This window comes from Mastacembelus armatus, chromosome 3 (genome assembly GCF_900324485.2).
Source record: "Mastacembelus armatus chromosome 3, fMasArm1.2, whole genome shotgun sequence".
Classification (NCBI taxonomy): domain Eukaryota; kingdom Metazoa; phylum Chordata; class Actinopteri; order Synbranchiformes; family Mastacembelidae; genus Mastacembelus; species Mastacembelus armatus.
This window is the reverse complement of record NC_046635.1, coordinates 1,525,539-1,552,086: the sequence shown is the minus strand read 5'-3', so window position 1 is coordinate 1,552,086 and position 26,548 is coordinate 1,525,539. Positions and strand designations below refer to the sequence as shown.

The 26,548-nt window shown below is 40.9% G+C and overlaps 1 protein-coding gene across 2 annotated transcripts in view; it reads right to left on the bottom strand.

Annotated features, from left to right (window-relative positions):
• LOC113138299 (protein kinase C-binding protein NELL1) overlaps nt 1-26,548 on the bottom strand; it is a 208,442-nt gene that overhangs the window by 20,979 nt on the left and 160,915 nt on the right. For both annotated transcript variants that reach the window (XM_026320617.2, XM_026320616.2), the window contains one exon: nt 8,548-8,643. In XM_026320617.2, the coding sequence (XP_026176402.1) occupies nt 8,548-8,643 (96 nt within the window). The remainder of the gene's footprint in view (nt 1-8,547; nt 8,644-26,548) is intronic.

Below are 26,548 nucleotides of genomic sequence, written 5' to 3'. Positions count from 1 at the left end.
CTACACCAACAGATTCCCTCTTACATCCCCCCTGAAACATATCAAGATCAGAGGTGACTGGTGGCTGAGAGCAGCTGACCTTTCTACAAAAGACCAGTGCTGTGTGAAGTGCACTAGAGGACTTAGGTCCACTTACTGTGACTCATACTGTTTATAATTTAATTCATTACTTTACTTCAATGGGGCATCATTAAGTTTTAAATACGCCTGGTTTGGTTTAACAGGCTTCACTTTTATAAACCATATTCGTTAACTTGTAGAAAGTAGCGCAGCTCTGGCTCTGTTTTTAATTACGCATAAACCTTACATCAAGACTGGAAATTAAAGTTGTTGGCTTTTTAACCCTCATCTAAGTTTACTGCACCGAACGTATTCGCTTGTTGACTTCACATACGGCAGGAAAAGAGCTGGGGTTGGTTAAAGGAATCTTATACTAGCGGATCCCATTTCCTCCTACCTGGCGACAAGAACATGAGCATTAATAAACATTTTGTAATGATTCTAATGATTTTGATGAGCACAGACTATAGGACCATAACTTCAGAGGTTTTAATAGAAGGAAACAGTTGGTCAGGCCATTTTGCCAGTTTCACAGTTTTGTGGGCTGATGAAACAAATTTCAACTTCTATCAAAATGATGGAAATTGTGGAGGAAAAAGTAACAGCTGTTCATAATTTCCCACTGATGGAAGAAACAGGAGATAAACACTGTGCTCATGTTCAGACAAAATGCATCAACAGTTATTGGATGGCATTTTATCATTCAGCAGGATAGCAATACGAAACACAGTGCCAAAGCACTTTTCAGGGTGGAGTGGTGGAATATCCTCAACAGAGCGAGTCTCAGTCCAACCGGGCTGCGTTAGACTTGATGAGGACCAGGCTAATGACAGACTGCACAACAATTTAAAGCTGAAGTGCGATGTAGTGCTGGATCACCATCATGTTTGCTCTGTTTCGGGGTGGAAAACTTCAGGCAGTCACTGATTGAAAAGGCTTTTCTAAAAAAATATTACATATGGCTTAGTTTGACAACAAAAACAATAATAATCCAGGCCTGCCCTCCAGCATCAGTCCATAATTAAAGTGCGCGTCATTATAAGATGTTTCTCACTTCTATAAAATGATGCTACTGTATTCGAGAGGTCTATTTTAGGACAGTACAGCAGAACGATGAGCCTAACGTATAGCTGATCAGCTGTTTCATTTGCTGAAGAAACACTTTTGATTTAGCAAATTGAATTAATTTGCATGTTCTGTGAAAAATGTGATATTAACCCTCTGGGGTCTGAGGGGGTTTTTGGGGCCTGGACAAATTTTGACATGTCCTGACATTTGTGCTTTTTTCAGTGTTTTTTAAACATATTAATGTCTAAAGTCTGATAACACTGTAATCAGCACAAAATTGGCTACAATAATATGTGAGCTTCAAGTTTATACATTATTGTGTTTTTGAGAAAAAAGTGTTTATGCATGGCTAGTGAAAAACTACAATTTTTTACTCACTGAAATAAGACCATAAAACACAAACAGAACATTGGTTCACAAGACTTTGGAGACCTGCATGTTGTAGGCTAAAGTGTTTACTTCAGAGTGCTGTGAATGTCATCTTGTTCACACATTCACAGTAAACAATACACTGATTTAAATTTTCTAAGACACTTTTTGTCCAGAAAGGCCATATGCAAGAGGGTGTGTCTGAGGATGAATAGTCATGTGATTTACCTGAGAACACAAAAGACGCACTGAACGACCAGACAAAGACGCGAGTCAAATCCTCATTTGAGTTAAAATCAGTGTTTTTACTCTGAGGACAAGCTAAACTGTTTGTCTCTGTGTGGAATGTAAGGAGCGCCGCTTCACGTGCGTAACGGGCCATCATCCAAACGGGCCGAAAAAGTGAGTAAATTCTATGATGAAGTTTGATATTTTGTGTCATTTCTCGGGGGCGTGCACATATTTACCTGGTTCACCTGAGATTATTTACATGTGAACAGTGGACAGTGTACAAGGCGGGACCGCATTACCTGTAATGAGGTGAGACAGGAAAAAACGGACTTCTCCTTACGTTCATACGGATTAAATAAAAAGTGATGATTTGTTTTTGACTTGAATTGTTTCATTTAAAAGAAAACATTTCAAGCTTTCTAGCCATATAATTCTTATTTTTATGAGCCAAGTATTCGCTGAGATTCTGGTTGTTTTATTTACGCGTCTGTGAAGAGAAATGGCAGAGACAGAAAAGTCCGAGAGCGCACCCTGTCGGCTTTCTTTATTTAAAAAAAGCACAAGGTTTTGTTGTTATTATGATGGTATACCACTAAAACTAGACCCTTTACAGATTTGAATGATATACTTCTTTTATCTGTACGATCAGAATTGACGGAGTAATTTAAGTTTGTTTCGGCCTTATCAGAAAAAGATGCGTCAAAACGCGCCGGCGCGTGCGTCGACCCCAGAGGGTTAACTAAAGTAAATTTGGTGATTTAGAGCAAAGGTCCCCAAAAGTGGGTGCCATGGGCGCCGCAAAGTTATCGTTGCTCATTTATTGCCAGTTTTAAATAACATGTCACACATTAAAACGGCGACATTTATGTTAACTACGTGCAAACGACAAGAAAAGCAATAAGTTATAATGCTTCTTCTTCTTCTTCTCCTTTGGGCTGCTCCCTTCAGGGGTCTCCACAGCCAATCATCTGCCTCCATTTAACCCTATCCTCTGTATCCTCCTCAAGATGCCAAGACCTAAATTTCCTATGAGGGGGTGTTGTGGGCTAACCGAGTTTGGGAACCACTGATTTAGAGACTGTGTGTACACAGACTATCAGTCATTGATAAATGCTTATGAATAGAAAAGCTCTATGGATGTTACTTCACATTTAGCATAGCAAAGTTAAAATCTTTGGCCCCTTATGTTCACTCTTTAAAGGTCAGCACTTGGTTTGGCACATTTGGGAAATACAAGAATTTGTGCCATCCAATAAAAGTGACTTTGTGCTGGTGAGAAAATGATCCAATTAGAACAATTCAGTTCAACTGAAACATGTTTTATGTCATTAAATCTGGTGTGACAAAGATTTGAGGTTGAAATATCCACGAAACAAACAGGAAGTGAAACTGGCTGCACCACAGGCCTGGAAGAGCATCAGTCATCAGATGACTTCAGCAAATCACTGACTGGACGTAACAAAACTTTAAATGGTACGTTTATGTTAATCTGTCCCTTAAAACTGTAGAAGTTTGTGAAGGAAGTCTTGGAAGTAAAGTTAGCAAAAATTTACTGCAATATTTTAACAAATACATGAACAAATACAGCTAAAACACAACAAAAGCTCAGAAATGAAACACATTCTGGTTTAAGACGGGACACCTTCTGGCCACACAGACACACACACACACACACACACACACTCTATTATACAACCGCAATAAACTCATTACCTTCTATATTTAGCGATTTCATGTTGAGGAGAGCCTGCCTAAACCAACGTGTGCACTGTTATTTTGTTCCTGTTTGCTGTGCAAACATCATTAAGCGCCGTCAGACATAATTTTATTTGCCAACTCTTCAGGCAGGATTTTAGAGGTTTGATACTGTCTAATTTATGTGCCGTATCAAACTCAATTACTAAGATGTTGTAGCATCTAAATAGATTTTTCAATTCCAGGAAACAGGAAGAACTAGATAAGGTAGCACCTGTTAAGGCCATATCATCAGCTAGTCCAGGGTTAAATGGAGGCAGATGATTCGCTGTGGCGACCCCTGAAGGGAGCAGCCCACAGGAAAAGAAGTCGTCCAATGAAATCACTGCACTGGAGTTTGTTTTTTTAGGCTTTTTTTTTTTTCTTGTCTTGTCTAATGTAGTTTTGACAAATACATATATAAAGCTTTTATTAGTTCACATTGATTAGTATTTCTTACGTTCTATTATTATCTAATCGTTTCCTGTAGATTGTTTCCCGCACTGCAGGCACAGAGATGCCTAATTCTACACCATCTTTTAATAGACAGCATGGTTTTTAAAACGCCACTCATCATCTGCCAACAGTTTGCTGAGACGTAATAAAACTGCATTTCATTCGCACATGTTGCTTATGAAACTATTTACTCATTTACTTGTGTACGTTTGTATGTGTCACCTATTCTGCTTGTCTGAGGGAGTGAAGTGACCTTCCTGTGCTATAAGGTACACACACAGACACACACACACACACACAGACACACACACACAGACACACACACACACACACACACACACTCTTACACACACCATCAATCTTTGTTACAGCCACAGGAAGAAAAGCAGCCAGACATCATTTCACATTTCCCTCTGTTTCCTTCCACTGAAATGCAAACAAGACTACTTAGCACTTTCTGCAGGGCACTTCCCCCCCATCTGTGGATGTTCCCAACAGGGATATGTGAAAACTTCATGACAGTCTGGACTGTGAAAAGCTGTGGGTTTAGCTCAGCAAGGAAATGAGAATTAATCCAAACATAGTTAAAATAATCCCCAAGCTCTCGAGAGAATCCTCTGGACTACCAAGCTTTGCATAATTATGCCTATCTCAGTCCTACTAACCTACTGAAACAAAAAACACAAAAAATGTCACATGGGGCATTTACAGTAATGTGTCCTCAGACGGAAACAGCAAGCGGGTTTTGTTTTTGCTGCTACATATCAGTCGGTGGCCAATAAATGTGCATAAAACCTGCTGGATTAAAGGAGCAGCCAGAACCAACTAATGGAGGGATAAACCCTCTTCTATACCTCTACCAGCACTTTAGTTTGCTTCTTGTAAAGTGCAGAAGAAAATGGCCAAATGCTTGAACTTGATACACAATTTTAGAACAAAGGGGGGTTAAATTTGTATGTTGGGGTTTTTTTTATATACAGTACATTCAGAAAGTATTCAGACCTTTGTCATGTCGCAGCCTGATACCACAGTTGTTTAAATTAGTTTTTTCCTCATTAATCTACACTCAACAACAACATAATGACAAAGTGAACACGGAGTTAACCTGTTAAAACCCTGGGCCAGTTTTTATATAAAAACAACTTATGATCAGAAAACAGTCAACATAAGACAAAATTCATAATCATCACTTCATAATCCAGTACAGAGAGGAAGAACAAACTGTGATACCAACCAACGCTGGTTAACGCTGTTAGTGTTACGCTGCAGCAAAGGGCTGCAGATGTTTTTACATAAGGGGTCAAGTCTAACCCAACCACAGTACAGTGTGTAGCTCGCATTGGCAGAGAAGTAGCTTATACTGTGCTCACAGTTCAGAGTTCGGAAAGCTATTCAGGTTTTGAGCCTGTATGAGCCTTTCAGAAAAGAAATCTCAAGGATCCAACAGCGGATTTGAGGCGGCTATATGAAGACGCTGGAGAAAGACGGCAACCACGAGGAATAGCTCACCGTGGGGGAAGATGGGAAGATCAGTGAAAAGATCGACTCAGTTCCCGTCGGCTTTATATTTAGAGGCTCTTAGCCTCCCGTTGAGCTACAGTGTACACCACAGAGGGGCAAAGTCAGCGGAGCAGTGATCTGGTTTATTACCCAGAAGGGAAGTGCAGCGGAGAGGGAGATGGAAGCAGAAGACAAAGCCCGACAGACAGACAGTAAGAGGCTGACAGATGTAGAGACATGTTACAAGTGAAACCTGGAGACCGACACACAGAACGTGTCATGCACAGAGTTAAAACAAGAAGCTTCTGTACAGCTGTTGTACAAGTTGCCTAAGGCAGCCCCTACAGCACCTTAAGGACATAGAAGTATTTTATTTCCATAATACTATTATAACATAGAGCACCGTATGTGCTACATGTTGTACGTCACTATGGCTGGACTTTCCTAAAATGTACACAACAGCTGTAGACGTAGGTTACAGCTCACCAAGGATAAAAGTCGGACTGCGTGGGTTCATGATAGTGTTTGAAACAGAAACAGATATAAACTCCAATAACGCTGATAGATAAAAACAAAACTCTGTTTATCTGTCTGATAATTTATTGTTGTTGATCCATATTTATGCCCCCACTGACATGTCAGTTGACACTGGCTCCTGTTATCATTTACACTTCGACCGGCTCTTCTTACACAGTTTATGCTTCAACCTCACCTTTCGCTTCAAATGTCACCTCAGCTGCTTTTAGTGATTAAGCTTCAGCATTATTACTCTGAGAAAGAAGCAATAGGCAGTAAGTAAACTTACATTTCTAGTTGGATCTGTCTTGTTCAAGATGTTGTAAATATTTTTAATATTCTTATTATCGTGTTTCGTGCTGATCGCCACTGAACGCCTTTCACTCCTTCAGATGTTTAGATCTGAGAGTAGATGTGAATTTGTTGTACGATTATTTTCTCCACAGCAAAGTTAAAAATGCTGTAAAAGAAAAGCGGTGCAGCATTTAACTGACATTATTGTACCAAGTTTGTGTTTGGAATTTGAAGGATGGAAAAACAGTTTTCAAGTAATTAAGTGGCAGCAAGAGTCAAGATAAGATAAAGCTACAGTAACTAGAATGAATGTACCTGTCCTTCACGCACACGCGCACACACACACGCACACACACGCACCATTTAATGCACTTTAACATTTTGAACTTGGCACCAACAATGAAAAACCAGCAGTACGTAGAAAACCTTCAGAAAGCATCGTGTCATTACTGTGTCATCACATCTATCAAAAATACCAGCAGTGCTGAGTGTGGCAGCAGTTTCTGTGTGTAGCTTTTAGTCTCTGCATCTTTAGACAATATCCAAAAGAACCAAAAGAGAGAAAACCACCAGCCTCACCCTTTAATGGCCGTATACAGCAACATAATTAAATATGACTACAGTTCAGCAAAGTTACGTAGTGTGTTACCCAGTGTGGGTAGTTGTGAGGGGAAAATAGTTTTGTTTTTCTTCTTTGGCAAACTCAATGAAAAATTAATCAATAAAGTGGAATTTGTACAGTTCTCATTGTTTCTTTCTGCAGAATGTTATCTGACAACACACACTTGTGATGATGACACTAAACGTGTACCAGGGGGGAGCTACAGCAAACATATGTGCAGAAGCTTCCTCAGTTTAACATGGTAACTGTGGCTATTAGGACTGACAGCAGTAGCTGAGAGCTAAGTGGCTGTAGAGTAATTCATGTGCCCCTGTATGTGTAAACCTGGTGTCTAAAGGGAAACCATGGCAACGTGCTGCGAATAGCTGACCTGTAAATGTGTTGCTCTGCAAGAGCCAGATGATCACTCCTGTAAAATGAGACTGCAGAGACAGAAGGTTTAATAACAGAGAGGAGAGGAACGATGGAAGAGAGAAGATGAATGAGGAGGAGGAGGAGAGGAGGCAGGGCAAGATGTGAGAGGACGAAATGGGAAGGGGAAAGGTGATGTAAGACAGCAGGAGAAAACAAGAAGGGAAGGGCAAGAGAGGAGCAGAGCAGAAACAGGAATAGGGGATGACAGGAGGTAGAGAGGAGTAGATGGGTGAACGATGACAGGAAGAAGAAAGGAAAGAAGGGAGAAGAGGAATTGTGAAGTTAAAAGTGGAAAACGGAGGAGGAAATGAAGAACGAGAGGAGACGAGAGCAGGGGAAGACAGGCTGTTGGTGAGGAGAACAGAGGAGAAGAGAAAAAAGAAAAGAAGGGAGAGAAACGGAGGAGAGAAAATCAAAAGAAGAAAGGAAAAGATAAGGGAGATTGAAAAATCAGGAGGGAGAAGGGGGAGGAAGCAGAAAGAGAGAGATATACATATGAGGTGAGGAAAGACGGGTAGAAGAGAGTTAGAAAGGGAGAAGGAAAAGGAGCAGGGAAGAGGAAACAGGAGGAAAGGGTTTAGGAAAGGAGAAAAAGGAACAGAAACAAAGGAGAGGAGAATATGACATGAAGAAGAGAAGAACAGAGAATAGGAAGGAAAGGGGGAAACAGGACAAGAAGACAGGAAGCAGGAGAGAAGAATAGCAATGAGAGAAAAGATGTGAAGAATAGAAAAAGAGAAGACAAGATGACAGGAAAGGGGAAAAAAACCAGAGAAGAAGAGTAAGGAGGAGAGAGGACAGGAGGGTGGGGTTGGAAACAGGAAGAGAAGAGAAGAAGAGCAAGCAGAAGGAGAAGGAGAGGAAGAAAGAAAGGAGGAAGAAAGAGGAGAGGACGCAAAAGAGGACTGGATCAAGGAGAGAAGAAAGAAAGGAATGTGGAGAAAAATGACAGCAGAGAAGGAAATGAGAGAAAGGAGGGACAGAAGGAGGAGGAAGGAGGTGAAGAATTAGCTGCCTTTTCTTACAGCTCCCCTGGGACCTTACGTCTCTGCAGTGTCCGGTTTGAAAACGGGGCTTTAGGGACGGAGCGTGAAAGTGTGTGTGTCAGAGAGGAGAAGGTCCAGAGAGGGAAACACAAGGCGACGTCTGCGCCCTCAGACCAACTTAACAGCCATCCCTCTAATGCCATTTCTGAAACTTGATAAAAGATGTTCCAGCCGAGCTTTAATTTGAAGGGACAGATGTGCAGGAGGTCAGGTGGGATCCTCAAGTGTTCCTCTTACCTGTCTCGCAGCGGCGTCCAGTGAACCCCGAGGGACAAACGCACGTGTTGGGCGACACACAGGTCCCTCCGCTCCTGCATCCCTCCTCGCAGAAGGCTGGGAAGAGAAATTTATCAGTTCGGTTTGTCTTCCTGTCTGAAACATCACAGCAGCACAAAAAACAGAAAAACGGCTTTGAATTCTTGTAGTTTAAGATTTGCTGAAGGCATTACGAAGTGCAAAGTGGTTCCCCCGGCTCTTTTTAAAAGCAGAGTAACAGCTCTGCAAGGAAACAGTGACACTTTTTTTGTCATTCACATGGGTGGGTGTGTGTGTGTGTGTGCAAAATCACAAGATCTAAAATGGCAATGCTGTACATCTAAAAAAAAAAAAAAGGCACTTTCACTGTGACTGATATCACCCCACACCTGGTTGAAAACTCCCTCTTTAGGTTTATTCTGGTTTATTGAAAGTGTTTGGTGTGAAATTTGTCTTCCCGGTGCTTATCATGCTCCATATGGCCGTTAAAGAATCAGAGGTCTTGTCAAAAAGCGAAGGAGTCTGAATATTTTCCCAAGCGAGTAAAGGGACAGACATTAAAAAGTCAAAATGTCTCAGAGGGACACTCTCAATAAAATAGTGTTTCCTTTTTTTTGTCTTTAATTTGAGCTGATACAGACAATGTGTAAGTGAAAACGTGAATTCAGCCGTTTGAAAAATGACATGCAATGTTTTTGTTTTGTCTCGGCCCTGGTTAAAATGAACAGCTTCAGTCGTCTGACAGCATCTATTTCAGTTCATCCTAAAAGCAGGACTGTACTGGTGGACAGCACACGAGTGTAATATTATTGTGGATATTCAGCCTGAGCTCTACGGTTTTATAAAAGTGCTGGTTTTATAATAGCACATTTATCCAAAGATCAGTGGAAGCTTTTTTTACAAACTTCCACATTGACCCACACAAACACTTCCACACATGTACCGTGGTGGAGCTGCTGCCATATAAGGTGCTAACCTGCACGTCAGCTGCAGATTTGAGGTTCAGTGTCGAGACTAACCTGCTCTGCCACTCAAGATACTGGTGCACTTTACTTCGAGCGTGCATGGATACGCTGCCTCGCGTTCTAACAGGGGCGTTAGCACCGCTCACCCAAAAAATACAAGCACTTCCACCTAAATGACTACAGTGGTGAGTGCCTACCAAAAATATCCAATACGCCTCTTCCAGAAATGGCTTAAGAGCATTTTCCAACATGCCAACATTTTGGTCAAAGTCCAGTTAAAACCAGGTAATTTTAAAACTACTTAAACTAAGTTACAGTCCAGTGAAGACAATCGTTTATTCTGAGGTCAAAATGCCGAACTCCTGACAGGCCACTAGTCAGATTTACAGTCTGGGTCGGTAACGTGTATGGATCAGCTTCACAAAGCATCATTCACAAAGTGACATTTCAATTGTCTTTTTTTGCCACTTGATAATTATATCACTTACTGCATGTGTGTGTGTGTGTGTGGGAGAGTTTGTACAGTGTAAGTGTCACACTGCCTTTTGCTGGGAGCAGGCTGCTACTGGTGCCAGTGACCGATTTGCACCGTGAGCACAGCGGGTGTGATGCATCACCACGGCTGAGACAAACACACAAAGGAGAAAACCTACTTTTACGAAAACAAAACCGAAAGAGCGAGTGTGTAGTTAGTGCAGCAGTCAGTCAACGCTTAAAGCGAGAAGGATTAAACCAAAAAGAGGGCAGTCTTAATTGAGCAAGTTCATTAAAGAGAAATTACTTGAGCATTTCTAAGCTTAATTAATGACATGACTTGAAAGATGAGGCTTAAAGGGCTGGAAAATCTATTTCTAGGCACATTCATGTGGGGTGTGAGTGTAATACATGTCTGTGTGTAATGTATATGCAGCAGCTTGTCCCCCTTTGGTTTAGGAATCCACAGAAACAGTTTATCTGAGCAAATGATCAACCGTGATGTTTGGGGGAAAAAAGCTAAATATACAAACTAATACATAAGTACAACAAATAAAAACAGAATCCCATGCCAGAAACTATTAGAGCTATTAATTCAACTGGTTCCACTATTTAAGAAGGTCTATCAGGCCCTCATTAGGAGCTTGATTGCCTCTGTACTAATAAGCCTCACACTTAAAAATTAATTACACTTATATTGCCTAAATCTATCTTCAGCTGTAATTATCATCTCACCACTATCAGCATAATGTTGTCTACCTGTTGAACTACTGACTTCCAAAGATGAGGGGGATTTTCAGTCAAAAACAACTTTCCCTCATTGTCCTCTCCTCTTCATGCACCTTCGCTCAACGCAGTCCTTCACCACACTTTTTTCCCAGTTCTCCACTTCAGCTCTTCCTTCGACTCCTCGTCCACATCACATTACGAGATTCCTGCCGTGGTGACAAATAGCCTGTGCAGGGGCTGCAAGGAGGAGACTGCCCTCCTTCATTGTGACCTCCAGCTAAACTATCTCACTGCTTAACTGAGCCTGGTGCTGACTTGTGACTTCTTGAGACATGCTTATACCCACAGATTTGCTATTTCAGTTTCCCATTACGGGCCTAGATTGCTTTCCGGTGGGTGGTGAGAATGGAATCATTCCACTCTGTCCCGTGGCTAACAGCCACATTCACGGTCATTGTGCATCCAAGGATCCATCTCAGAATTAAGAGCAGGATTATCACAGCAAAAGACAATGGATATCGTGCAAATTAAAGTAGGTATGAAAAGAGAAGAAAGAGGTTGGCTATTTTATGCTGCTTTAAAATGCTCTTAGCCTCCTGACCATGATCTCATTTCTAATTGAAAGTAAAACATTTTTAATCTTCGCCCTAATAATAAATAAATAAATAAAAAAACTATGTGTTATGTGAAAAGTCTCTTCTACCCTCCTTATTATATTTAGTCCCTGGGGAAGTCAAATCAGCAGAAAAATGCTTCGCTTGTCCACCTCATAAAACAGATGCACTCAGGTTTATATAAATCTATCGATCTACTCGCAGTCCTGGATACTCACGTAAGACTCCAGTGCTGTTATGCTTCATGCTGCATTTTGCTTTTTTCACTAATATAAACCCACAGAGTAAATAAATCAATAATTGAAGTGATATTTCTTCTTATTAGTCGGCCTGTGTTTTAGTCGGCAGCAGCAAACACTGATAAACCCACTGTACAATATCTGCCCATCATCAAACAGCACAAAGAGAAGGAAAGTTTAACAATCGCTGATGGCTGAGCACACAAAGAATTGGAACAAATGTCATTTTGTGTCTGCAGGACATGTAAAAGCTAAAAAAACAAAGTCAGCCATCACAGTATTTAAATCTAATATGTCAGAATTGTGCTTCTGTTTTGGAGTTTCCCTTCTCTCTATTGGTCAAAAAACAACGAGCGCAGCTTTTAAATTTAAGCTCGTCTTCCAGTGGAGGCTGGTATCGGGGGAGGGAGATAACGTACAACAAACACATCGCAGAATGTTCCTAAACAAACCACCAGTAGTTCTGACAGAGGAACAAAGAGGATCTAGATAATAGACTCTAAACTCTATCTCTCTCTCCCCTACAAAACCCGAGATCAGAGAAATAAAGTGCCCTCTTCTCTAAATGTCTGAAAAGCTTCTCTGATAATGAACGTGCAGCAGCAGGCTTAACTACAGAGGTAGAGGTCCGCTGTCCACTGACAGCTTGCGAGGAATAGCTGAGCAGGCCAGAAACTCAGAAAGAAAGAATTAACACCGACCCATTTACTCATACAAATGCCTCACTTTGTTATGCATCAGAGTCGAGGCAATTCACCCTTGGCTGTGCTCTCTGTTGGGCATTTACCGAACATCACAGATAATGACTGCACTTATAAGACCATAAGGACTCGGGCCAGGCGGTCGGCATGGATTAAAGACGCATTAAGGAAGATTTTTACTGCCATAATGTATCTGCACAAGGTTGAAAGGGTGGTTGATCAATACCGCTGACACGACAATTAATTCCACCAGGTGATTTCAGAGATTTCTCACTCTGGAACGCATCGCTGCATAGAACTGCACAAGAATGGAGGAGTAAGTGGTGACACACTTGACCTCCTCTCCTACTCAGCCAAACAGCCTCTCTTAGCTATTTCTGTTAGGGGGCTACATATGGAGTTACTTACGTATTAACTGAAAACTGCTAGTGAGTGACTCTTATATAGACGTACCCCCTTAGAGTTCAGGTAATGAGGTGAGGTATGATTTTGGTAAAGAAAGGAAGAAAGTACCATTTATTTATAAACTGCATTTCTAAATAAAATGTGCCACACAATGAAAGATCCATCCATCCATCCATCATCTGTACCCCCTTAGTCCTAACCAGGGTCCCAGGGATCAGCTGGAGCCTATCCCAGCTCTCTTTGGGTGAAAGGCAGGGGTCCACCCTGGACAGGTCCCCAGTCCATCACAGGGTCACATAGAGACCAACAACCTCACACACTCACACTCACTCCTATGGGCAATTTAGAGTCACCAATCAACCTGACATACATGTTTTTGGACTGTGGGAGGAAACCAGAGTACCTGGAGAAAACCCACACAAGCACAGGGAGAACATGCAGACTCCACACAGAAAGGCCCCTGATGGGTTTCAAACCAGGAACCTTCCTGCTGTGAGGCAACAGTGACAACCACTAAACCACTGTGTTGTCCCCAATGAAAGATAAAAAGCTAATGAAAACAACCTAAAATAATGAACTAGATAGCAACAGGAATAGAAAAAGTCAAGGCCGAACATACTGAGCTGCTTTTTAAAGGTGACTACTGTGTCCACAGATCTTAAATCAAACAGGAGAGTTTCAGACTTCAGTTCAAAAGTTGTGATGCCTGCCGATGTGATATTTAAACTAAGCCTGCCAGTGAACTACACTGACCATAATTCATTGCCCCCATAGCTGTAGTGTGTGCAGAGACAGTTTGAAATGCTGCCTCCATAACCAGATGGCAGCAGAAGACTGAGTTGACACAAAAGTGCCATGAGCTTATGTTAGGAAGACTGAAAAACATAAGCAGCCTGACAACAAGATTTTTTTCTCTGCGCCACATTTTCTAGATGTAAAACAGCTGTCAATGTTTAAAGGCCCTGTGAGATTGTTGTTTTCACTTTAAAAGCATTTTGCTTTTTTTTTTCCCCTCTGCCGGTACATTTTAGGAAGCAAAATACATTTTCTTGTGTTCACACTTGTCCGTTACCACACAGCCCTGCTTAATGCCACTTTAACGTGGAAGACTGCTGTCTTGAGAGTTAAGACTGATCTGCTAAAAGCATCTACTAAAATGCAAATCCAAAATACCAACAAATAAGAAACTTTCATAATCTCTAGCTAACACTCTCGCTCGGCTTCAGATGCGTGATGATTCTTTGGGTTTGTACAGTTCTTGCATTGAGTAAATTTAACAATCATGTCATGGTGACAGATTGTTATCACTACTACCTGAGTAAACACGTTAAAAAACATAAGCAGATTAAATCCCACATCGGATCGTATATTTTTACAATCTGCGACTACGTAATTACTGATTGTACACACTCCTGACCGGCATGACAGGGTTCCACCTCTCATCCAACACAGGCTGCTAATTACGTGGAGGATGGAGAAACAGAAACATAGGCTGTGCTATCTGACACGGGGGAAGAACGACAGGTAGAATTCCTCCGTGTCCTCAAAGTCACAGGATCAGACTGTGCTCAGCAGAAACGCTGACAGCAACAGTCTCTTTTACAAAAGAGATTTCAGCAAAGAAAAAAACAAAAACACAGCTAAGAAATACACAACAATACACACCCAGTAACACACAGCAGATACAAAAAAAAGCTGTTGTCTTGAGAAAGGTGTTTAAACAGTGGGTATCAAAAGTTATTCCTGGGATTTGATCTTGTTTTCAATTGGAAACAGTGTCAGTATTGTCAAATTGACAAAAGGCCTATTTTGGTTGTGCATGTTTCATGCATTCATTGGGCAGGACTGACCGTAAATCTAATTATGATAAATCTATAATACACATACACACAAAGTCCCCACAAAATGAAGCCACAGTGAATCGACTCTTTAGCTCCTCTCAGCTCTAAGGAGGGACTTTACAGCCTGAAACTTTACTGTTGTGGTGGTTCGCTTTCCGCTCTCTCTTCAGCGCCGTGTCCAGACATAGCAAACACTTATTCTAGGTGAAAAGGTTTTTTTAAAAGAACCTCACTGTACATTAGCTAGTCAACACCACACAGCAGACAGACAAAGTGATGAGCGTAAAGACATTTAGCAGCTGTAGAATCAGACACCACAAACAGAACTGAAGGGAGAGCTAGAACTGAGAATACAATCATCAGGTGGACAAAAAAAAAAAAAAAACAAGACTCAAATAAATGTTAATATTATTCAGTGTCAGCTGGATGTGTAAATAAGGAATTACTGAAATTTGTGGTGGGACTATGTTCAGCACTTCCCCTGAGTAACCGCAAACTAAAATATTAATTAATGAATGAATGCGGGTTTAAAGTTGTTGTTTTACATTAATATGTTAGGGGTAAATTAACAATGCAAGGGCACAAATTCATACCTGTGTATATCTGATTCTTTAAAGGCATATGAAGGACAAATGCAGCTCGAGTAGATATTTGAAAAGAGTTTGGAGAATATATAGTCAGTCTGCAGACAGAAGATCTGGCAGGACACTGTGTATAAACTAAAACTAAATCACCCGAAAAGAAACAGTGCTCTTTGTTGGGGGTGTTGTTTGTGTTTCATATTTTTCATACAAAGGAGGGAAGAAAAAAACAAAATGTATTAATCTGCAGCAACATCGAATAAAAACATAGATATTCATCTCATTGCCTCCCTTTTCGACCAAATCAGTGAGCGGCAAACATTAACTGTTCACACAGCGTCTGGATGGTTTTATCTATTTTCATCTGTGGAGGAGTTGTGGGGGCATGAACCTATCAGAGCGGCGAGGGAGGGAGGAGCAGGGACGCCCTTGACAGCTGGATGTGAGGAGCTTTCATAAGAGAGGGCGGTGCAGGACGAGCGACTCCCTCTATCCGAATCCATTTCTGAGACACACACAGGTAGGCAGCTGACGCCACTGTTTTCTCCAACCTCTGCTGTTTCACTGATAAGATGATGCTTACTGCTGAGAGGCGAGGCATAGTGGCGAAATTACCCGTGACCCATGCTGCTAGAATCTGGAGGGGGGGATATGCATCACATCGAATCGTGATGCGAATTTGATTTTACGAGGAAGATTGTGTTGAAAAGATGTCACCAGTTGGTCCAAACTGATATTTTTCTCCTTCGGCATTTACTTACATTCTGGCTCCACAGGAAAACTCACTTTTTTTTTTTTTTTTTTTAACATTCTTCTACAGTGTAGGTCTAATGAGAAGGGTAGTCCACCACACACAGACAAAAATACTATCTGCCCATTCAAATGAATACATGAGATAACTACCTCCGGCATAGTGCAATAGAGATGAACAGAACTCAGTTAATTTAAAACCACTGACCCTTAAGGTTTGTTGTTTGCAGAACAGTTTTTACGAACAGCGGATGTTCCTGACATCCACACTGCTATTTTTCCTGTTGCAAGAGCAGTTTTACTCTGCACATTGTTTACAATGAACAACATTGTGTTGTGAAATGGAAAACTGCGAAAATTAGGCTGTTGATTATGTATTAGCATGTAAATTGTGTCAGACTATTTTAATCAATTAGTTTCATGTTTAGAATAGGAATCCTGGTCTTGTTTTACTGTTTTTGTCCATCCATACAATCACGCAGATGATGTGACAAAATTACTGCTGGAGACAAATTTTTAAAAAAAAAACATCACTATCATCTAAAATCAACAAGACGAGCATTAGTTCATATTTGGACTAAAACTAAATTCAGCTGTGAAATACTTGAAAACATTGTGTTTTTGGTATGTTTGGTACATTTTATGCGCTTTAGATAAACTGTGGATTTAACAACATATAGCAACATTTTCTCCTCACAAAAAAAAAAGAAAATGGCGAGTAAAATGTAATCTGCAGCAGATATTATTATAGAGACCTGCAGCAGCGTCTCTAATCTACTCATATCTGATATGAATGAGGACTTTATAAAATCCCTCTTTGTTTCTACAGTAAGTCATTCTCTTCAAAGACACTGAGCATAAATCCCAAACAAAAGAGATGACTGAATGCTAGACCAGACGCTGACAGACTGCACATGGAAGGCAGGGAGGATGGATGAGAGGTGAGAAATAGATGGATGATAAGATAAGAAAGGAGTCAGGAAAGATGATGGAAGTGACAGCGGAGAAATCTGCATTAAAAGAGGCTTCAGGAAAGATGGAGATGTCAAGTGGATCTGGATATGTATGTGTGCCTCATGCAGGTGGATTCCCCATCAGGCAGAGTGGCAGCTGGTATTAAAATTAGGAGAGGAGAACAGTAACAATCATATCATCCTCTCAGGAGGGAGACAGCAGCTGCTGCATTTCTTTCACTTTGTCAACATGCTGATGTCTCACCTTACCAGCCTGTTTCTCTGCCTCTGTAACCTCAGGCTTAACCTTTCAAGCTATGGCTGGCAGCAGGGATTTAGCAGTGGCACTGACTTTGATCCAGACTGAAACGCCTCGACAAATATCGGATGGTTTGCCATGTAATTATGTACAATTCTTCAATGATGACTCCTAATGACTTTGCATGTTTACTTCTTTATCCAGCGAGCAATCAGCTCCGCAGCGAAATATCCCAACATCTACTATGAGTCAGTCTTTTCGAACATGCATGATGCTTCACATCATTGCACTTGTACTTTGGTATTTAGGCCTAAATACATGCAAAACTAACAACAGTCTCATCAGCCTTAAGCAGCAGTGTGAAGTAAAAGTACTTGCATAACACAGCAAAAATATTCTATTACAGGCAGAAGACCTGCACTTAAACCCTCACTGAAGTAAAACTGGAAAAATGTGCTTAGCTTATACAATAAAAGTGTTCTATCTGAAGCAGAACTAATTTTACCAACTGACCATATAGTGTGAGGGTTTAATTCACTGTGCAGGAAAGCATTGATTTTATATTGTATATGATTGTGATGAAAAGTAACTAGTAACTACAGCAAAGACAGCAAAGTAAAAATAGAAGTGCAGTACTGCAGCAAGAACATCAAGTAGGTGATGTTGCAACCTTTGACCTGGATGACATAGTGGAGCATCTGCATAAAAAAGTTATTTTTACACAACAGAGTGTAAAGTGTAGGCCCATGTGATCTACTTATTTATGACATGCTACAATATTATATGGAAATGAATAATTTGGATTATACTTCTTTTTTAGACCAGTTTCTGCTAAATTAATTAAATTAATTGGTAAATTAATGTCCCGTGTGTGTGTGTGTGTGTCCCTCCAAATTTCCTGTAAGTCATTGCACTAATTAGCTGGGGGGAAAAAAAAAAACAACTGGATATCAGATTTTAATTAACCAACACCTTGCCACACACACACACACACACACGAATCTATATGCAGCTGATCCAATCGTCTGCATTGATGACCTCATCAACTGCCTTTCTTTCTCATACATTATTTCCCCTTATTGATATGAAAGGGGAAATAATGTATAAGGTCATATCCTGACTGTATGCCAATAACACCAACAACAAAAGTCAATAATTATTAGTAGATAAATTTACTAAATTATATATGATCATTGTCTCTGTGTGATTCAGTCTGACATCTCATTATGACCTTTGCTGTAATTATATAACAATTACTGGCCATGTGTACATAATGGTAGCAGCTCAATTTAAATTTCAGCAGATTTGCAGTGTATCTGTCAATATACACTCACTGGCCACTTTATTAGGTACACCATGCTAGTACCAGGTTGGACCCTCTTTTGCCTTCAAAACTGCCTTAATTCTTCTTGGCATAGATTTAACAAGGTGTTGAAAACACTCCTCAGACATTTAGGTCCATACTGACATGACAGCATCACGCGGTTGCTGCAGATTTGTCGGCTGCACATCCATGATGTGAATCTCCCGTTCCACCACATCCCAAAGGTGCTCTACTGGATTGAGATCTGGTGACTGTGGAGGCCACTGGAGCAGAGTGAATTCACTGTCATGTTCAAGAAACCAGTTTGTGCTGATTTGAGCGTTGTGCATTATCCTGCTGGAGGTATCCATCAGAAGACGGGTACACTGTGGTCATAAAGGGATGCAACAATACTCAGGTAGGCTGTGGTGTTTACACGATGCTCAATTGGTACTAAGGGGCCCAAAGGCTTCCAAGGAAATACCCCCCCCAGACCATTACACCACCACCAGCCTGAACCGATGACACAAGTCAGGATGGATCCATGCTTTCATGTTGTTTATGCCAAATCCTGACCCTACCATCTGAATGTTGCAGCTGAAATTGAGACTCATCAGGGCAGGCAATGTTGTTCCAATTTTCTATTGAGCAATTTTGGTGTGAACTGTAGCAGGAGTGGCACCTGGTGTGGTCTTCTGCTGCTGTGTCCCTTCTGCTTCAAGGTCTGACGTGTGTTTAGAGATGGTATTCTGCATATCTTGTTCGTAACGAGTGGTTATTTTAGCTCCTGTTGCCTCTCTGCATTCTCCTCTGACGTCAACAAGGCATTGTTGTCCACATCCAGATGGCTGTGCGTGAAAACCCCAGTAGATCAGCAGTTTCTGTAACACTCAGACCAGCCCGTCTGGCACCAACAAAACGTGCCATGTTCAAAGTCACTGAAGATCCCCTTTCTTCCCCGTTTGAACTTCAGCAAGTTGTCTTGACCACATCTACGTTCCTAAATGCATTGAGCTGCTGCCATGTGATTGGCTGATTAGCTATTTGTGTTAATAAACAATTCGGCAGGTGTACCTAATAAAGTGGCCCTTGAGTGTATATCAGGCTATGTTTGCCTAGACTTTTGACAGTGAGACTGCAAAAGAAGAGGAAGCTAAAAGGGCCGATGGGGCTAGATTCTTTATATAAAGCAGGAACTACTTGAGTCACGTCCACATGAAAACACTGAAGACACTGACGCCACCCACCCACCAAGGTCAGATTTTTATTAAAGTCAAGTTTTCACTAATAAAGTCAATGTTGAAGACCCATCTTTAATGTTGTCACTTATGTGACTAGTTTCCATTACAACTTCAGACGTAACATGCAAATAATAAGAATGATAACCTTCTTATTGGAAAATCTCTGGCAATGGTTGTGAGAAAATATTTCTGGACTAAGTTTCAAGGCATTTTCCTATCCAAGTATGTCCTCTACCTGTCTATCTGCTATTTATACGTGTGTGTGTGTGTGTGTGTGTGTGTGTGTGTGTGTGTGTGTGTGTGTGTGTGTGTGTGTGTGTGTGAGTGGCCTGCAGCCTGCCATAAATCAGTCAGGGCCCACAGATCTGAACTAAAGTGTTTTGGAGCCCGGAGCTTCTGGGCTTTGTGCTTTTAGGTCCCAGTAGAAACTCATCTGCGCTTGAAAACAGATTTTTTTGTATATTGTGTACCAGATGAATTTCTTGTTGCTATCAGTGCAGGCGGCAAATTAAATTTGGTATAAGTCAGTCAATTGGACAAGGGAGAAGACATCTAGAGAAATTAAAGTAATATGAAATGATAAGCACAACTGTATCAATTGAATCACTGCATTATTTATCATCTACACACATCCAGGTTTGTACACTTGTCACTATTAAGGCAAATAAACAGCAGAGAAGTCAACAGATCCTGCCTGAAGCCAATAAATTACTCGCAAATATGAAGCAGATAAAAACTGGAACTGATTCAGGGTCAGTACAGATGTTTTATGGTATATGTATGTGGTGTGTGTTTACAATAACACAACTTTTGCTTTCTTACTAAATTTAAATTGTCACTTTCAGTTTAAAGGTACTGAAAACCGAGGACACGTCGAGCAGCTAACAAAAATAAACAAAGGCTGCTAGTAACAAGTGGGTGTGAAGCTACAAATGTGAATTATAGCTGCAATGTGTTTATTCTGACACAATCCTCTAAATATTTACAGAACATCTACTGTGCACATCTGTTACTGCAGTGTTATCATTTTCAAAATGCAAAGTCACTTGTGTGTGTGCACTAACGTTGACTTTGTGAGTAAGTGTTGCAAATCTTAGGGTTTTTTTTTTAAGCCAGGACTTTGCATTTATTAAATCCTCCTCTAATTCTGTGGAAAAGCCCATTTCAGAAAATGTGTTCCCATGTGACAGTTATCACAGGCTTAGTGTTAAAACCAACATGAAAGTGCTTTAACAGGCAGTTTGTCTAATGCAACATTTAAGTGATTGAAAAATGTTCACTTTTCCCTCCAAAAGGTTGAGGTTTCAATACGTTTACATTTATTTCAATTTTCATTTTACGTAAACATTTTTCTGATGTTTCTCCACTGGGATGGAGAAAAGTCAGATATATCAAATCGTAATGTTTGTTGCTATTAATATACAAAGAGCAGGCAGTTGACTGACTCCTCACACCTCCTCCTTTCTCACATTCACATCCAGGCTATGGTGAAAAAGCAGGAGAGGATACAGAGAAGCAGGCGGCAACGGAAAATAGGCAGTAAAACCATCAACACTAATAGGCTACACCTACAAAATCAAACCAGACACTTTAAATGATGAGAGTTCATTTTAACTCAGCCTGATTCCTCAGTGAACATCACTGAACACACACACACACACACACACACACAGCTTACATCCTTACATCCTCTCCCAGAAACTCAGAAAACCAGAGCTGTTTTTTTTTCTTCTTTTGAGGAAACTGCAACTCTAGATCAACCCTGGTCCTCAACCCTGGTCCTCAAAAGCTACTGCCCTGCAGGATTTCCAACTATCCCTGCCCTTCCAGTTTCTGACTGGTTGAACACACCTGATCCAGGTAATCAGCAGTGGGCAGGGCAGGGATATCTGGAAAACCAGCAGGAGAGCAGCTGTCGAGGACCAGGGTTGGGGACCACTGCTCTAGATTCAAAGTCAAATGTCAAGTCTTCAGAAGCAGTCAAGATACAAACCAAGTCTTGCAGGTTTCTGACCATGTCCCATCAATGCCCAGGCCTGATGATAAGCAAAGGATAATTATAGTTTTTTACAGCTTGGATCTTAGTCTTCAATCAGTATTAACCTCACACTCACCGAGTTAACGGCCGAGATCATCATCAGGCAGTAGATGACTGCCTCGGTCAGGCGGGTTTAAATAATTGTGCTATTCAAGGCGGCACAGTTACCACCTCATATGTACCAGTTTTATCACCGGGTCGAATCTTGAAACGTTAATGTTTTGGTTCTCAAGTCACAAGTGAGGTTCACCCTTTACGGAGTCAAGTCTCAATTAAACCAACTCTCAAGAAGTTATTTTTGAAGTCGGTGTCTCAAGAGAAGTGAGTATCATCAAATATTGCTCCTAAAGTGTTTCAGCACTGCTGTTATGACAATGATTAGTATGAGAGATCTTGTTTGGATCGCACCGCATTGCTGACTGAAGACAAACAGGACGATAGGATGAGGACAGCATGGGGTGGAGTTTTGCCTGGTGCGTTTTATTACATTACAAGGCTGAATCTGATGGAGCTGAACACAGGAGAGGAATCTTCTCTTTGCTGCACAGCAGCTACTTCTAACAGCGAGAGCACAGACTAAAAATAATTGCCTCAAATGATAATTGCTACAAAGATTCAAAAACAACTATTTTTTTTTTTTTTTTCTTGGCACATTTTTTTTGCACATTTGCAATTAATCATAGCTTCAGATACTGCGCTTTTCACCCAATTAAACGTTGTAAAACATTATGCCCCCTAGCACAGAGCTACACAGGAGAGAAACCGCTTAATTCGTTGTTCCTATCAAAAAAGGGATGAAGGGGAGCAATAATTATGTAAACAGAAAATTAAATGCTTCATACTTGTAGGCGAAATGAAAGCCCCACCCTGCAGCAAGCACCCCCCTCCCTCCACCTCTCAGAATATATTAGCCTGGGTTTCACCGCTCGCTGTTAGCTGGCTGCAACACAGTTCCTCCGTGATTAGCTCTGATAGCAGGATGAGAAAAGCATAAGTCAGTGCCTTTGTCCTCGGCATTGCTGTTTAGACTCGGTACTCAAATCCTCTGTATTTAAAACCTCTTTGTCTATACAAACCAGTCCTAGGGAATGAAATGGACCATTAACAAGATTAGCTCACTCATTCTGTTGCCGACAAAGGCTCAGCAATAGACTGCTGATCATTAGGCTGGCAGAGGGAACAATGCTGATCTATAATCTTACGCTGTGCTCCGATTGAACTATTGTGGCCCATTTATTGTGCTATGAGGGGGATGACATAATGGTACCCTTTTTTCTCTCCGAGAGAATTACAATACTAAAGGATGAGGGTGGAGTGAGAGGAAGGAGAGGGGGAAAAAGAGGAAGTAAAGGTAGAAGGAGTCTTAGCCCCTCATCCCCTTCTCTTTTCCAGTCAGCACAGACAATCAATAGCAGTAAAATGGGCTCTTGAGATGGAAGCCTTTCTTTTTGTGTCCCTGTAATAATCCCAGTCAGCGTAGACCGACACAGTGCCAGATGCTGCATTCTTGGCAGATATGGAGTTAAAAATAAAGCTATGTGATCACAATGTGCATTAACCAGCTGGGGTTTTCCAGTGTAAAACCTCTGATTGGATAAAAATCACTTTAAGCTCAATGTCTTAAATTGTGTTCTTAGTGTTTTCAAAGCAAAGCTGCTGTAGAGCTGAACAGTGGGAGCTTCTACAGGAGCAGCACTTCTCCATCTATTGTTTGCATAATATCAGCAGCAGGCAAATCTATTATGTGGTTAACGGTCACCGAAGGGGCATGGCATTGCTGCTGCAACGATATTAGCTATAATTACTCTCCGGTAACAGAAATGAGACATGAGCTTCAATCATCGCTCAGTCTGAGAGAGAGCAGAAATGGAAGACTGACTGACTGACTGACTGAGCCAAATGCATCTGGCCTCCCTGAGCTCCCCTGAGATCACAGAGGTAAAGATCCAGGCGTCACCCCACTGAGATTCCCTGCTGAAGTCACATTTCACATCCGTTAGATCAGGAAATCTACCAGGTTCACCTTTATAGTGATCCTCAGTTGTCCAACTAATCAAGTTCTGAGTAAGGAATATCAAACGTTCCTCACTTTATCACAAAACATCAGCAGTGATTCATGGAACGTAATGAGATCTAACACAGGACAAGGACTGGACAGAAGGTTTGTCTTTACATAGAGACACTTCTAAAGTCGCTGAGTATGAAAGGAAACATCTGTCAAATTAAACATCTGCAAATAAAATGCTCTCTCTCTGTAAACCAGTTCAATCTTAGCATCATGACTTGATTATGTGCCTTTTCACAGGAAATAATCTGATCACACTGTTCAGCTTTTAGCATGTCAAGGTGATCACACATTTCGGGCTCAGAAACCAGGTTTTTCCACATCTGCATCGGAGTCTTTGTTCAAGGCTGGCTAAATCCACTTTTTTTTGCTTTATTAACATTAGCAGTGACAAAGTGAGGAGCTGCAGTCGCACTCGGACTAATTCCCTTATCCCTGAGAGGGATGCAGTGATGTATGAGGCGAATGAGATGGGAGGCACAGGTCGATTGGCCAATGCTGTCGCCATCATGCAATAATGAGATCTCAGGGGGAGGGGAAAATACAGCCTGATTCCTCCAACTGGCTCCTGGAATAATACTAATTGGCTGGAATAAGATAGGTAAGACACAGGAAGTTTTAATGACTTTATTAAAAAGCATAACATTTCCTAACCTGCTTCTGACACTGTCATGAGTAGTCTCTGTAGCTGATCCTGTGTCTTTTATGTACTGTCTGCAGTCATCCATGTTTATCTGGCTTAGGGTTCTAAGTCTAATCGTTAGATATGAGTGTGGTCCTGTGTCGTTTTATACTGTTTTATGTAGCATTTATGTTTCCTGAAGGAACGCTGTTTCACGTTACACAAATCAATGTTCTTGTCCACACTGAATACATTATTAGAAATTCACGGTGTTGGTTGGAAAGAGTGTGTGAACCTCTATATTAATCACATTAACAAAAACTAATTAGAGTCAGGAGTTGGCACACCTGGGGTCCAATCAATGAAACAGCAGTAGGGCTGTGGGTTAGAGCTACTTCACTGTATGTTATTGTATTTTGACAAGGCTGATCTGCTGATGTGATTCCTCCTGGCATGAAGAATTCTTGATTTACATAAAAATATAGAAAAAGAACAGTGCACAACAACACAAACACATCATCCCCACAGTGAAGTATGATGGAGAGAGTATCACGATTTGCTGCTTTGTTGGCCCCCAGGGGCCTGGACGGTCTGTCATCAGAGAGGGGAAAAATGAATTTCGTCTTCCAGGATAATGTCAGGGCGGATGTCCACCAACTGAAGTGCAGTACAAATTTGATACTGCAGCAGGACAACGACCTTAACATAAAGAAAATCTAATACAGAATGAAAGCTCTGCAGGTCTGACTGACAACGAACACAAGCACTTGGTTGAACTTACAGCTGCCTCAGGTGGTTTGACAGTCGTTCTCTTGCTTTTTCGACCAGCACTGAATTTCTGTGTTCAGTTGAGACATGAAAAATAATTGTTTGTGTTGGTTATAGCTTAAGCACATTATATTTGTTTATTGTATCTGTACTTGTGCCTTAGATCAGATCACATTTTATGATTTTTATTAATGCGGAAAAACAACAACAAATTCCAAAGAGTTCATCCACTTGTTCTTGTCACCGTACTTTTGGCAATCGGTAGAATTTCATGGTTTAAGCTACACCCCTGAAACAATGCTATTTTAGACCATTGTGTTTCAGATCAAGTTTACAGGGAAGGCCACATAAAGTCCCCAACTTCACTAATATTCTTGTGGCTGTCAGTTTCCAAAATCATGAGAAAATGTACCCCCAAGGGTAGAAGCTGCTCTAGAAGCAAACTGACCATTTACTATATAGGTTATCTCAAACTCCAGCATATAAATTGACTATTTGCACAATTTAGTCATTTCTTTGTATTATATTCCAGAATTCATATCCACATTGTTTGGGGCAAATCCGTTAGCTATGCCCTTAACTGTAGAGGTAGTGCTAGGGTCTGGTTGAATGTTGTGTGTGTGTGTGTTTGTGTGTGTTTATGTGTGTGTTTGTTGCATGAGCCTGGAGTCATGAGAGGCAGAAATTTTGTGGGAGACTCTGCAAATTGCATTGATCTCTCCCTAGACCTGCCTCCCACCTGCTGCCGATCCTAATGCTTGTGCTACAGAGGGGTAAGAGAGCCGGGTGCCATTGAACACACCGACCTCTTTTTCCTTCGCCTTCTACCTTCTTCATCTAATATTTGCATTTACCTATTGTCTTGCTTTCTTCTATTTGCTGTCCTTTCTTGAAATCTACCAATTTCAAGCATCCACTCTCCATCTATCAGGCACATCCACCAGCGGCAGCATGTAACGCACCTTTCCTTGCTAATCATTGGACATGCTTTCCCCTGTCCTGTCCTTCTAATTACAACATTATTAGTTAACCATGCACATACAGAACATCACTTAATGAGAGAGCAATCATGGCTGTAGCTCTGTTGAATGCATTTAAAAAAATGATGTTTGTGTGTCAGGTTTTATGAATCAAAAGAGGTCAAACTAACACTGAGCTTGTCTGCATGGACCTGAGATCATGTTTAAGATAATCAAAGTCTAATTGAGCTTAATGATCTACACATCCCTTGGACCACAGACAAACATAAGCACGTCTTGTATAGTTTTGGGGGAAAATAATGTAAAAAAAAAAAAAAAAAAAAAAAGTTGTCATATTAGTCATTTAAAGATCAAATAAAAACACTTCATTTGGATTGACCACTAAAATAATGTTGTTACATACAGTGGTGTGAAAAAGTGTTGGCCCCTTCCTGATTCCTTATTTTTTTTGCATG